General features: G+C 40.5%; 2 protein-coding genes across 51 annotated transcripts in view; one reads left to right on the top strand and one right to left on the bottom strand.

Moving 5' to 3' along the window:
• The window catches only part of pcyt1bb (phosphate cytidylyltransferase 1B, choline b), a 658,357-nt gene that overhangs the window by 113,607 nt on the left and 529,617 nt on the right, over window positions 1–15,133 (top strand). The window lies entirely within an intron of this gene.
• rbm27 (RNA binding motif protein 27) overlaps window positions 906–15,133 on the bottom strand; it is a 48,399-nt gene continuing 34,171 nt past the window's right edge. For 8 of the 50 annotated variants that reach the window (XM_087301889.1, XM_087301890.1, XM_087301894.1 and 5 more), the window contains 5 exons: window positions 14,891–14,995; window positions 10,871–11,068; window positions 10,696–10,779; window positions 10,478–10,618; window positions 906–4,586 (listed from right to left, as the gene is read on the bottom strand). In XM_087301889.1, the coding sequence (XP_087158015.1) occupies window positions 4,497–4,586; window positions 10,478–10,618; window positions 10,696–10,779; window positions 10,871–11,068; window positions 14,891–14,995 (618 nt within the window). In that variant the 3' untranslated portion in view covers window positions 906–4,496. The remainder of the gene's footprint in view (window positions 4,587–10,477; window positions 10,619–10,695; window positions 10,780–10,870; window positions 11,069–14,890; window positions 14,996–15,133) is intronic. The other 42 variants (XR_015520671.1, XR_015520682.1, XR_015520694.1 and 39 more) reach the window with 22 other exon arrangements.

Raw genomic sequence — 15,133 nt, 5'->3', positions numbered from 1 at the left:
AAAGTTCCAATGAGCACAGTGGCCTCCATCATCTGTAAGTGGAAGATGTTTGGAACCACCAGGACTCTTCCTGGAGCTGGCCGGCCATCTAAGCTGAGTGATCGAGGAGAAGGGCCTTAGTCAGGGAGGTAATCATTAACCCGATGATCACTCTGTCTGAGCTCCAGCGTTCTTCTCTGGAGAGAGAGGAGAACTTTACAGTAAGACAACCACCTGTGCAGCAATCCAACAATCAGGCCTGTATGGTAGAGTGGCCAGACAGAAGCCACTCACCATCTGGAGTTTGCCAAAAGGCATCTGAAGGACTCTCAGACCATAAGAAACTAAATTCTCTGGTCTGATGAGACTAAAATTGAACTCTTTGAGTGAATGCCAGGCGTTACATTTAGAGAAAACCAGGCACCGCTCATCACCAGGCTAATCCCATCCCTACAGTGAAGCATGTTGGTGGCAGCATCATCCTGTGGAGATGTTTTCCAGCAGCAGGAACTAGAAGACTAGTCAGGATAGAGGGAAAGATGAATGCAGCAATGTACAGAGACATCCTGAATGAAAACCTGCTTCAAAGTGCTCTTGACCTCAGACTGGGGCGACGGTTCATCTTCCAGCAGGACAATGACACAAAACACACTGCCAAAATATCAATGGAGTGGCTTCACAACATCTTGTTGAATGTCCTTAAGTGCCCCAGCCAAAGCCTAGACCCAAATCCTATTAAACATCTCTGGAGAGATCTGAAAATGTCTGTACACAGTCGCTTCCCATCCAACCTGATAGAGCTTGAGAGAAACTGCAAAGAGGAATGGGCAAATATTCCCAAAGACAGGTGTTGAAAATGTACAATTTTGTTTTTCAAGCATAAATCATTGACTGCAGTGCACACAAAGAAAAACACACGACAACAGTTTCAGAGGGTAATAATTCTTGGAATGGATCGTCGAGTTTTTCCTTTTTTTTTTCTCAGTCATTCTTTTAGCTCAGATTTCTATTTTCTTTTCTTTTTTTTATTAGTTGCAAACGTTTATATTTTTGGCCAATTGTTTCGTCCCCCTTCATATTCTCCTTTCTCACCTCCATTCCATTATCTTTATTGATTAGCAAACATGCAACTGTTAGAAATCCATTTTACAAACAGCAAACTGAAAAATACATTAATAACGTTTTATAAACAGTAATAAAGTCAAAATCTATTCACGCTAAATGTATGACATCGTACTAATGTGGTATAATAAAACGGTTGTATAAATGATCGAAATCCATTCTTGAAGTTCACACAGTCCTGAGTCCTACAAGACTCGTGTACAAAACCAACATAAAGAGCGGCCAGACTTTACATGAGCGAGTTGAGTGGAGATTACAAAAACAATATGTACAACTAATCGGGAGGCGCCGGGGGAAAAGGGTCGTCACTGAATGTTTGGCTTCCGCTGGCATGTTAACATGCGATTTCAAATGCCACATCAACCATAGATATAGGAAAGTTTTACACTGATCCTTTATTAAAAGGAACTTATATCTTAATTGTGTTTTTAGCAAAGTATGTAAATATGATCATTAAAAAAATATATATGCATACCTACATATATTTTCTTATTTCTCCGAATGAACACATACAGATGCCAGCATGCTCTAGGACAGGGGTCACCAATCTTGTTCCTGGAGGTCCGGTGCTCTGCAAGATTTAGCTCCAACTTGCCTCAACACACCTGTCTGGGGGATTCAAGTAGTAAGAGCTTGATTAGCTTGTTCAGGTGTGTTTGATTAGGGTTGGAGCTGAACTCTCAAGGATAGCGGACCTCCAGGAACAAGTTTGGCGATCCCTGCTCTAGGACAAGGGTGTCCAAACTCGGTCTTGGAGAGTTTAGCTCCAACCCTAATCAAACACACCTGAACAAACTGATCAAGCTCTTACTAGATATACTAGAAACTTCCTAGCAGGTGAATTGAAGCAAGTTGGAGCTAAACTCAACAGGACACCGGCCCTCAAGCACCGAGTTCGGACAACCCTGCTCTAGGATAACATTTAAGCTTCTAGAAAAGGGCGTAATTGTGACCTTTATTTTACAGGACCAGGCTTTTGGAGTGTTAATAATGGAAATAAAGTTCTCCACAAGTGTAATTACACACGGTTGTGGTTCAACGACGACAAAAAAAAAGTTTAGCTGAAGCCATAAGTTCACTTAAATTGTTCTGAAAGAGGTTTGCTTGGTGATTGATTCATTTTAACAGCTAAAATAAAAAGTCGTTACCACCGCAACCATTTACAAAATATACACTGCACTTTCAGAAGTTAAGGTACACGATCTGTCACTGGGGTGGTTCCTACAGAGAACCGGAACGGACGTGATGGTGGAGAAAAAAAAATATGGGTGGAAGAAAAAAAAGCCAAGTGATAGTTAGACATATTTGTAAAAGTTGTTGCGTTCCTTTGCAAAGATGTTTTGCGTTCACTCACAAAACTGTTGTTCTACAAACACTTCACTTTATACATGACGGCCCTTCTTTTTTTGCCGGTATTGTCCCGTATTTTACCATTGTATCCTATTATTAAAATTTTTCCCATATTTCTCTCATATTTTTAATCTTAAAAGCATGTCAAAATGAACATGAAAATGTCTGCATTCACTTAGCCATTATAGCTGTGCGTCGACCAGCGCCCTTCATATGCAACCTCTGAATCCTCTTATGTATAAGCGCTGACTGACGGACCATATGATAAACTGATCCCAGATCAGCTTCTGTACACACCAATTAAAGTCTCACCTCTTTTATCAAACAAGTGCAGCAAATGAATCTCTCGTTTCGTTTTGTTTGATAGCGGAGGTGTCACTTCACGACCGCACTGATATGTAACGAAAGCATACTTTAACTATTTGTGCTCATTTAAAAGGAAATTAGTTGTGTTTAAAATAAAACACGCAGGACGTCCGGGCATGTTCACCTATTATTAAGTGTATTTGTCTGTTTAAACACACACCCAAACCTCAAGTTGTCCTGCACTTTTTAAATGCCGTGAACTGGGAGTCAGCCAGAGCTTATACGTGCTATTCAGAGGTTGCATGAGGGGCGCTGATCGATGCTCAGCTTTAATGGAAAGAAAGTGAATGCAGACATTTTTACATTAATTTCAACATGCTTTCAAGATTAAAAATATGACAGAAATATGGAAAAATACCTAATAGTAGGATATAATGGTAAAAGATGGGAGAATCCCGGCAAAAACAGGAGGATTGTCATGAAGTGAAGTGTTTGTCGAACAGTTTGTGAGGGAACGCAAAACATATTTGCGAGATAACTCAAAACATCTTTGCGAGGGAACGCAAAAACTTTCAAAAATATATTTACCTATCACTTTTTGTTTCTCCCACCCATTTTTTTTCTCCACCATCACATCCCTTCCGGGTCTCCGTAGGTACCTTTTCAATAGGTACAAATTTGTACCTAAAAGGTCCATAATAATACCTCAAGAGTACATATTAGTGGGCAAAAAGTACAGAAGTGTTCCTCTTAAAATTATTAGGTACTAATAAGTACTCTTAAGGTATTATTATAGACCTTTTAGGTAAAAATTTCTACTTTTCAAAAAGGTACCACCCCAGTGACAGATCGCGAACCTTCATTTCTGAGGGAGTGGAAAAAAAACGAGCCTTAAATCTTAAAAACCGCCAGCGGTACACTGACGACATAAGGGGTAAATAAAATGTAAATCAATCTGGAATACATTCACAACACCTATGTTCACCTCGGTTACCAACTTTCTCGAAATCCTCATCCAAACTCTTGATGGTTTTGGAAGATCACCCAGATGTGAGAAATAAATATGAACAGTCCAACACACTGATCAAAACGAAGTGTGCCACATATATCTTCTACAGATTCAATATTTACAGGAAGAGAGAAGGAAAAAAAATAATAACTACTTCAAGGGATATATACATATATATTGGGTCATTTTTGGAAATCAGATACAAAAGATTTGAAGGGGTTTGACATCATGAGGGCATTTCGTTTCTTCATAAAGGAAAGAGATGCCTTTAATGGGAATGATACCATCAAAATAATTTCTACCAAGGCCAAAGTGGCACAAAGTGCAGATGAAGCTTCGTGGTGGGAAACGGGTGAAAGGATTTAGTGATTAAAAAGAAATTCACAGTAGTCACAAATGTTGTGAGTTACTGACATCTGCTCATGCACAGTGAAACAAAACGCCTCGCGGTCGAAACATTTCGCGCTCGCTCTCAGCAAAAGTGAGAGTTTGATATATATAATGCAGAATTTCAGAGAGACAGAAACACTGCAGGTCGTCTCACATCCTCGTATGTTCTCCTGGACAGAGGACGCTCCTTGCCCTTTTCATTTCTCCAGCTCTCAAAATACTGAAAACCCTCATTTAGAAAAAAAAAACTATTCGTCTCATTCAAATGGACTTAAATTACAAACAAAAAAATCATTAAAATAATAGTCCTCCAACAAAAAGTGGCGCCGCTTCCCAATCCTCATCGCCTCCATGAGCGGCTCTCATATTCATCGTCTTCATCATCGTCTTCTTCCTCTTCCTCTGGGAGCAGAAAGGGGCTGACTGGCTCCTATATATGAGCAAAGTACATTGCATGTCAAAATAATAACAGCTTAAAGCAGGTCAAGATCTGAGAAACAATATCCTTACTGGTCTCACACAAGTTTTCTTTAGTCAAAGGATGTCTAGAAATGCTAATAAGGATGTAACAATTCACCTGACTCACGGTTCGATCCGATTCACGATTTAGTTCAACAAAATTATTTTAAAGAGCCCATTTTATGGGTTTTTGAAAATGCCCTTCTCCTGTTAGTCGTTGTAGTAGTATCAGTATTAGTAGACACTTTAGTAGTAGTAGTCGTGGTTGTGGCTGTAGTTGAAGCAGTAGTAGTTGTAATATAAGTAACTTTCTGTAGTAGTAGTTGGTGTAGCACTTGTGATTTATTATTATTGTTGTCAGTTATTACTGTTGTCCTTTCTCTCTTTTTACTCTCATATTTACTATCATACATTAATAAGCATTGTTGTTACTCCCTACCTCTGACTGGTTTCTTTCTATATGTCTTATCTATATCTGTGACACTTGCTTCATTTATTGACTGTTATTGTTCCTAATGTATGTACTCTGACCTGTCCACCAAGTTACCTTTACATGCATACACACACTCACACGCACACACTCACGCACACACCAGTACCTGACTATATTGTTGATGTTTTTGTTTTGTTGCTTTGTATTTGTTATTTGTTGATGTTTTCTTGTATTAGTATGATTTTTGCATATTCTAATAATAATAAAAAAAAAAAGAAAAAAAAGAAAAGAAAATGCCCTTATATGTAGTGTTTAACACAGCTCTAAGTGAAGTGAAATATCCAGCTAAGGCTTAAATCTGTAAGTGTACAGTGTTTAAAACTGTTGATTCATCTATAAAAGAGTCGACTCATAGTGATTCAAATGAGTCGTCTTGATAACGAGTCATTAGGTGATTCGCCATGATGTAATAACGAAACCAAGTAGTCGCAAACCTGGGAGATTTTAAACCTGCGGCCCCGCCCTCTAACACAGAAATACCCACCCACCCTTGAGCAGTTTGAGTGCCTCTGGAAACTTCATGCTACAAAGAAGACTTCATCGGCCGTTTGTTAAAGGAAGGATCAGTAAAGAGTACTGATGGACATGTCAGGGCATGGATCGGTTTCTTCCTCTATTTCTCTAGTGTAAGTACGTGCGATTAAAGTTGTTGCCTCGTTTACTCTAGCTTGCAAATGTATTTAGTTGTGATTTGTTACTTGTAACCGCGTGTACTGTATCAGGTTAATTCGCTATATTGTCATATTGCGTGCCGCTTTGTTTACGGACCTCCGTGGAGGAGTCCAGGTCCGGATTGGCTAATCGGGAGCACCGGGAGAAATCCCGGTGGGCCGGTCCGTTTTATGCCTGCGAGGGCCGGTGCCCCTAGCTGCTTGCACTCTCAGCAGTTGCACTTTTTTAATTTATTTATTAATTTGACCATAGCCACACTATTGTTATTCATTATTATGCCGCAGCCCCGCTGATTTTATTTATTTTCTCGCAGCCCCGTGAGCAAAATGCAGCCCGCAGGTTAATGATGATGGAAGTTATCATTGCAAATAGCGGCAACTTAGTGAATATTAATTCACCAAGTTGCTTTATTAATTTTAATGAATAATACACCTGCTCAATGAAAATCAGATGATTCACTACATTAATAAATCTGACATAACTTGATCAGAAATCTAAAAAGGGGAGAAAAAGAGTTGACATCAAGACATGCCGTCTTGGTCTAGTGGTTAGCACGCAGCGTTATCACGCCGCCGACCCGAGTTCAATCCTCAGCAGTATCATTTTTTTTTTTTAAATTTTTAGTGTTTAGACAAATAATACTGTTTGGGTTACTTATGTAGGGGTACATTTTTTTTGTGTGTGTGTGTGTGTGTGTGTGAGACGCTGACGACCGTTACAAAGGACTGGATATCTATAAAGAATTAATGTTCTCATAATTATGAAAAACATTTGAAGTTCTTAAGCAGCTGTGTCCTTGAAAAAGACGTGTTATGCCGAGTTCAGACTGCATGATTTTCAAACTAGTCGTGTCACAGATGTTTTCACACTGCATGACTATCTGGGCCAGCGTTTCGTCGCTGCTTTGTTTACACTGCAAGATGGTTCGGCGACATGGACTTTCACATTGCTTGACTTTACTATAGGGAGAATCGCTGACAACTTCGTCCAAACTACATCTCACAGCCAAAAAAACGTTGTATATCTTTTGTTATTAACTACATAATGAGAAAGAAGCCTTTAATGTGGTAGAACATGTACATGTTTGTTCACCTGGGTTTAAAGGGAATTAGCCATTTCTCCTCAACGTTGATAATAAACTAATTTCTTTCTGTATGAAATATCAAACAGACACTGTTGCTTCTGAGTCCTGTCAAACCTCCACTAGTTTTCCCTCCATTTCGTGGGTCCAAATAAACCGAAAAAGAGCGCTTTTAACTTCTCCCCCAGCCTCCCGCTGGCCTGCAGCAGGTATACACACACAAGTGAAAGCTGCTCTCTCATTGGCTGTAGGCGATCGCTGACGTTATTTTCAGTCAAAACTCAATTCACACGGCATGATTTGAATCGCCGACAGCTCCAGATATTTAGCACGCCAAATATCTCACAGGCATCGGCGACTCATCTGCGATTCTCTCAGATCGCGTCTTTGATCGTTCATACTGTGTGATTGTCACTCACGTGCACGAGCAGCGATTTGCCTGTGATTTCAGGCATTTGTCGGCGATTTCTCAAAACCTGTCGGCGAGCCAAAATCGGGGCTAAAATCACGCAGTCTGAACTAGGCATAAGTGTCATTAGAAACTGAATTGGAAATAACGTTATTTTAATATAGTCAGTCGTCGATTGAAGTGGGCCGGTCTAAAGGCTTGAAACTCCAGAGCTCCCTGGCGGTGTCGTCCGAGGAGGAGGGCAATGGGTGTGTGAAAAGAGCAGAGTTTGACAAGCTAGGAGATATCCTCGCCAGTTCTTAGAGTTTTTGCTCAATAAAATAGTTAGTCGTCTGTATTTTCAAGTCCATCGTCTGTATTTACATTCACCCACTGGCAGCTAAAATCCACGCCTTACACTATCGAGCGTGTATGCACTGTGACGACTTTTATATTGTTGATTAGCTGCTGGGCATTTCACTCTGTCTCTTGCTGAAAGCTGTCAGTGTCAACCAATCGCAGCAGACTATCATCGGTCCAATCAGCGCCGATTTGCTTCGCGCTAAGGAGGGGTTAAGGAACGAATGAATTACAGGACTATTCATACAGGAGTCGCTGGGATACTTAGGTAAAAATAAATGCAGATTATAAGACCATGAAAATGTTTTTTGACCTTGCATGCATATTAGACTGTTGTTGGAAACCCTTACCACCAAGATATGACCCTATTTCATGTATAATATGGGCTCTTTAAACAAATTTAAGGTGAAGAGCTCTTTTATTTTTTTTCTTAAATGCTGCACATTTTTAAAAAAATGTAATAAATTTTCTGTCTTGACTAAGGGCGTACTCACACCATGTACAGTTGCCTTGAACCGGGCCAAAGCATGCTTGCCCCCCTCCCTGGGGGCCTGGACATGCTTACGTCATCGATGATGCACTGTTCAGTTTAAGAAGCGCTCTCGTTCAGCACAGTGTAGACAACTTTATAACGTTATATTGTTTTAGTCGGATTCAGTGACACTCAGTCAAATATTTCGCCGAACAGATCAGCCACTTTTGACGCTCATAAACAATCAAAGTCCTCGTGCTGCAGGAATTAGGAGGTTTGCTGAAGGTGCAGCGAGGGGTTTGTGTCTTTATTAATCTAGTTTGCAATTCAAATGAGCGTGGGGAAATGTCAAAACAGTTTATTTTTTCCTGGTTTTATTAATGAGACACGCCGTGCACAAAATTGCCGCTACAGATGTGAGGATTCAATTCAGTGATAGTGAAAGTGTCAAGCGTGGATGACGTCAAACTCCGGGGGCGTTTTGTTTCGTGTTTGGTTCATCTTTATTGTCATTCAGTTTGACTTTATGACAGCTGCGATCTTACAGTGTGACATGACAGCCATGTTCATGCAGTCTGACATGCTACAATCGTTCAGGATTTTTTTTTTAAATCCCACAGTGTGAGCCGACCTTAAAGGCTGATTTATACTTCTGCATCAAACGCACGCGTATGCTACGGCTTTAACGTAGCATGGCGTTGGCGTACAGCCCTACGGCGTTGGCGTACAGCCCTACGTAGCCATCGGTGTCGCTGACGTGCACCTCTCAAAAAATGTAACTACACGTCGCAATGACGCATAGCTCAAGCTCTGTGATTGGTCGACTTGGTAGCGCTGACGAGTCTGGGCGGGACCAAGAGCCGCGCGAATGGCGCGACCCCGATAGAGCGATTGTTTACAAGTGTGAAGTCCCGTGAAGGAGCTCCGGATGGAAAGTTTTGTTTTGTTTTTACCTCATAGTTAAAGTTGTTGCACGTCCGCCGGTTCCTGCCTCAAAATGAGCGAGTTTGAGCCACTTGTACATTCAGGAAGTGTTCAGGAAAAGCAAAACAGCAGCGAAGAAACTCGATGTGAGAAAGCCCTTTAACGACCCCTAGAGGAAGGTTTCGTGATAAGGAGTTCAGTGACAAAAGGCAGTCATGACGGCTGGAGAGACACAGGCTGCAGACCGGCTGGCTGGACTGTGCAACCGATTTGTACATGTTTTACACCAGTGTGTAATTGATTATGGGTGAGTCCCTTTTGTTTGCTATCCTTTGATCCAGATAAATGTTCTGATTACTGTTATTGTCTTGTAAATCACACTGTATGTCTCGTGATTCCCACGTGCGCCATAACCGAAAGTGAAACCATATGTTATCAAACCCAACGATCTCCTTTCGGACTTTGAACTGGAAATTCACTTTGATTCATAGTTTGATATAACCTTTTTTATATATCTGTTTAATATATATCACCTGATTCAGTCAATAATTCGTAAAATGTTCACCTTTGGGTAGATTTAGCCTGTACAATAATACTAAATGCTCATTCCAATTGCTTACAACAGTATATTTAATTCATCATTGTCTTTATAATTCACAATTACACGATGTATGTTTATTTGTATCTTAATTAATAAGTTTGTTGTATAATTTACTGACCTTAGCAATTGTTCCTCTTTGTATTTTTCTGTCTTCTACCACACGTGTGTAATGTCATTCCAGCTTGATTAAACTTACAAAACAGGGAATCCTTCTCCTGTTCTCTTACCGGAACTACCCCTTTCATCTTGTGTGCACGACACCTGAACCCCCTGAGCGTCCCATACGCTCGTATACTTGACACAGAGGAACATTTAAACCTCACTGCCAACTAGCGTTTCGGAAATGTTAATGCAGACCAACAGAGACAGCGCGCAGAAGTATAAATGCACAGCTACGCGCGTTGCATGCGCCGTGAGTTACGCCGGTCACTTGACGCAGAAGTATAAACCAGGCTTAAGTCGATCTCTCTCTTTTGTATTTTATAGTGCTGTATTTATACGATGGACATCCTGTGTTCTCCAGCCTTCGGCGCAAAGACTGCAGCTCTGCACAGAAAGTTTGGCCAGAGTAGAAGTTTTGCAAAAGTCCAGGATTAAATAAATTCAAAGCACAGTTGAAATGAACTTCTGAGACAACTTTTTTGAGAGAAATGTTGTTCGTTGGTCATTCACAGTGTGCAATTTCAGCTATAATTTGGTCATGAGACAAATTTGGTAAATCCTTAAAGAAGGCTGAAAAGAAAAATGATCAGACAAACAAGGTTTCTACCCAGAAGCGACGATCATACATGCAACATGCAAGCTCGCACATCATTTGCTTGACACTGCCATTTATATCACTAAAACACTTGCAATCTTGCAATGTGATTACCGTCATAACATGGATTCCTGCAGCGTTGACCTCTTCCTTTGACTCTTCCTCTTCTGGTTCTGTGGACACGGAGGGGGTTTTAGGTTTGTACCACGAGATTTGTAGAATTCGACCCTTAAACTTGGCTCCTTGGTTTGCAGCCTGAAAAAAAAACGAGCACAATTTAGTAACCTCTTGCAATATAGGTTAAATAAATGGAAACTGTAAGAGCCACATACGTTTTCTGCATCACTGCGGGTTTTGAAGGTCATCACGACACTGGAAGCATCATGTTCACGAAGCTCTTCGATTTCACCAAATTTCTAAAGATCAATCAAAAAGTTTGTGGATAATCAAATGTGTATCATATATACACATTTATTATAATACATACTATGTATATTCAAGTCTTACCACAAAATGCGGCATGAGTTCTTCCTTCTCCTCCTGAGTGAAGCCAATAATGGAGAGTGCTCGGGGCCGGTGGTCTACCACCATGTGATTGGCTCCTCCACGCCCTCTGAGGTTCCGCCCTCTGCCCCTCCCTCTGCCTCGGGTTGGTGCCAGTGATGGTTTGCCACGCCCAGCTGGTATCAGTCCCAACCGTGTTGCCTAGGTAGTTTTAAAAACCATACTATTAAACTGCTGTATACAGTAGTACAGTCAGATGTGGAGGACTGATTTTCCAAGACTTGACTCACAAATTGACTTGTGATTTTTTTTCCTGACTTGAGTATTTTATTGTGTTTTTGTATTTAATGCCATGTCAGCTACCAAGGCTATTTTCATAGCAAGAAAATCCGATCGACCTGCTTACACTGCTGACACGAGAACACAGATCCGATTCATACCGGATAAACTTCCACATATGAACAAGGCCTGAAGCTGATTTGGGTAAATTGAAATTCATGTGATTTGTTTCTGCTTACACGTACATGGGCCAAACTCGATCTGTGCCACATGGGAGAAAAATAAAAATAAAAATCGGAATTGAGTCACTTGCACAGTGTAGTTTAAATGCGGCCTATGTTGCTCTTTGCAGTGATCTTAAACCATGTCAATGCATCTCTGAGGAAATTAGTTTGAGTCAACAAATAGGTTCAGTGATTTAATGACCAATTATGCTGTCATTTTCAGTCATTCTCTTTAAATCAGAACAGAATGAACTAATAAGCTGAGTAAACGCTACAGATACTGCCTCAATGTGCTGTTGGAAATACAAGTTAAGAGGTCGCTCTTGTTCAATTCCTGTCTGGAAAACTTACATTTACATATTTAATGTTGATTCTAGAGTTCCTGAAGCTCTCCATCTACTGTGATGACTGTTTATATGGTTGTCAACAAATGAGATGCAACATTTTATTCTTTATGCCAACTAAGCACTTGAACATCACAAGCTTGTAACCATGGCTGCACAAGGAGATTAGGTAATTTCCTATAGCCTGTGATGGCAGAATCACCGTTACCCACCGGAAGTCCAAATTTCGGGGATAATTTTAATTGTTTTATTTGATATTTTAGCTAGAATTACAATTTTCATATATTAAAACTATGCGTCATCAAACCTATAAAACAATGTAATATTGACATAGGAGATTCTAAACTTTCAAGAAAAAAAAAAGACAGAGTCACAAAAGTCACATTAAATGTTGGTCATTTCACTTTCAAACCCTGAGAAAGCAAGTCTTTCAGACAGTATACTTCATCCCGTTCGCTCTCCAATCCATTAATTGTCCCCCCCCCTCAATCTCCCTCTCATTTCTTACGTGAAAGCCAATCAAACATTAATGGACCGAAAGCATCAGTGTAAGGATAGGCATGTGTGTTGTTTAGGGACGAGTCCTTGGGGTTTGGGAAGTGCTCAGAGTTAAATGTGCAGGAGATGAAGTGTAATGACATGCATATTTCACACAAGCTAATTTAAGCCTGGTGCCAGTTGTGATGTTTTCGTTGTCACTCTTGTTTCATGAGTGCTTGCGTCAGAGCATGAGATTATGTCTGGGTGAATGGATTATGATTATGAGTCTGGAGTACATTAGTGCGTTTTGCTGAGTCAAGTCAACCACCTTTATTTTTTTAAAATGCTTTAAACAGCAGTAAAAAGAGCTTTATAGATATAATCAGATATGAGCTTTCATCAACGTGAAACAAGTATTCATGGCGCTTCACTTTTTCCACATTTTGTATGTTACCTTATTCCAAAACAAATTAAAGTGATTTATTTTCTCACAATTCTACACACAATACCCCAAAATGACTATGTGGAAAAAAAGAGTTTGCCACAGAACCATGCCACAGAACTCAGATAAGCTCGGAGGAAAACAAAGCCAAAGGCAAGATTTATTAAAATATATGTTAATTACAAAGAGCAACAATTATCTTTTCTCAACTTGTTGAATAATACATGGTCATAGCCACCCTGATGTCGGCAGACGTTGGGGCAGAGGTTGCTGTCGTAGCTGTTTCGACAATTTCAGCTGTCGTGTTGGGTGGTGCATAATAACTGGCGATGGACGGCTGCAGCTGTTCTCTGCGGCCAACAGCAACTTTGTTGCTAGCATGTGGTGCTTTACAGCATTTATGCCTATCGACGATATACTTATAGTCTTTTAACAATACGTACAGTGGGCCTTGTTGTTGTTTTCAGTGTCTTTTTCCAACCAGGAGCACGCAAACTTACATTTTCCCATTTTGCCATCTGTTTCACTCTATGGTTTCGCTACATGTGGAGAGCATCACATCACCTTCCCGCATTTGTCACAAATTACGTGACATCACCCGGACGAAGAAGCATGGTCGGACGTGCCCCGGCTAAAATCGCGTGGATCGAGCATGCCGTTGTTAATATTAGGAAGGAAAATAAATATATTTATGCGTTTTTGGAGTCAAACACTTTGGACAACGCTTGAACAAAAATGAAGACCTCGTTAACACACAATTAAGACTTTTAAATACCTTTTAAGGGCCTTAATTTTCTCATAATTTATTTATTAACTTTTAATACTTTAAGACCCCGTGGACACCCGCTAATTACATTTTCTAGAATTTGGTTGCCCTTCTTAGAGCTTGTTACATATCCGAGGCTTGAAGCAATGTCTTGCTTATCTTCCACTATTAGTCTGCACCTTCAATACTTTTTTTTTTTTTTTAAGTAAAACCACAGTTCCGAAAAAAAAAAATGCACTCAATAATTAAAACGTACAGCAAAGAGCTTAGAAAGACTAAGAGGCGACACTTTATAGAACATTCCATTGCAACAGCAGCGCCCAGCAACAGCCCCGGATTCTGCCATTTTGGAGTGAAAGTGATCGGCCATCCATTGGATCTCATTACTGTTGCGATGGCAAGCAGCTGCTTTGTTTTTTATTTATTTATTTAAAAAGCACATTAAAGCTCAGATATAACCTGAAAGACGACAATACAACACTTACTTTAACAATCATCAGCACTTTTATTAGTTTATTTAACAGACTTTTAATATGCTGCTGTTCTATTGGAGTTTTCATTCCAAAATGGCCACCGCGCCCTCTAGTGGCTTTTTTCTAAATTACACTACAGTGTCGCCTCTTGGTCATTCTAACCGTACGTTCACACCGAAAGCGGCGAGAGCGTCCAAGGTCGCTCTGGCCGCCCTGGCGACAACGCTGACTGCCTTCAGCTCCGGCGGCGAGAGCGTCAAAACTCGCTACATTGATCTCATATTTAAAGGAGCCGTTGCAGCATATCAGTTACATTCCTGCATAAGGCATGTTTTTAGCGTGAAAATGTTGCGCACTTTTTTATCAAATTCATATAACAATGGAAGATCAAGTTGCGTGTGGTGTGGCTTTGCTCCATTTATCCAATATGTGTCCGTATGTCTGAAATATCCTGAAGCAGCAGTACTGTTTTGTACTGTCACATCGCGTGAGATTCCCGCTTTTTAAAGATAAATTTATATAACATTAATGAACATCAGTAACTCGCCAGTGACTTATTTAATGTATGTTCCTGTAAGAAAACATTGTAAATAATTGGAAATCTGGCGACCGCAATAATCAAACCCTTGGGAACAACTGTGGTCGGAACCAAAGTTCACAGGTCTGTGTTCCCTGAACTGCTATCAAGCGGTGGACGTCTTCATTCTGATTGCTTGCCGCCGAAACGCGTCATAGCTCATTACCATAAAGTTGACTTCATTTCAACTCTCCTCGACGCTCGCGCCGGCGAAGACGCGTCGCTCTGCTCCTCGCCGCTTATCGTCGCCTATCGCCGCCGGCTCTCATTGAAAATGAATGACTTCCGGCTACTTTGACGCTTTCGCCGCTTTCGGTGTGAACGTACGGTAAGCTCTTTGCCTACAGTCAAAACCTGATAACTTTCAAAAACAAACAAAACTACATTTTAGATCAGACAAACAGGTAATAGTGACCAAAAACAAAAACAGCTGCTTACCTCCACCTGCAACTGTCCCAACCTCCTCTTCAGGTCAGTGGTATCTTCTCCTGATGTCAGTTTCTTATGGAAATCCAACTCGGCGTCAAGCAATTCTTTCTGTGCCTACAGAAAAGACAAGTATTATACTGGGGAAAAAACTCAAATCCTAATAAACCGTAAATAGCAATCTATATCACCACAGATGACTGAAGGGAGATCTTATAACAGCTTGTGATTTTGTGAGACTATAGAGGTTTACAG

This window comes from Danio rerio, chromosome 21 (genome assembly GCF_052040795.2).
Source record: "Danio rerio strain M-AB ecotype USA chromosome 21, GRCz13ab, whole genome shotgun sequence".
Taxonomy (NCBI): Eukaryota; Metazoa; Chordata; class Actinopteri; order Cypriniformes; family Danionidae; genus Danio; species Danio rerio.
The sequence above is the reverse complement of the archived record's forward strand: the minus strand, read 5'-3'. Positions and strand labels throughout refer to the sequence as shown.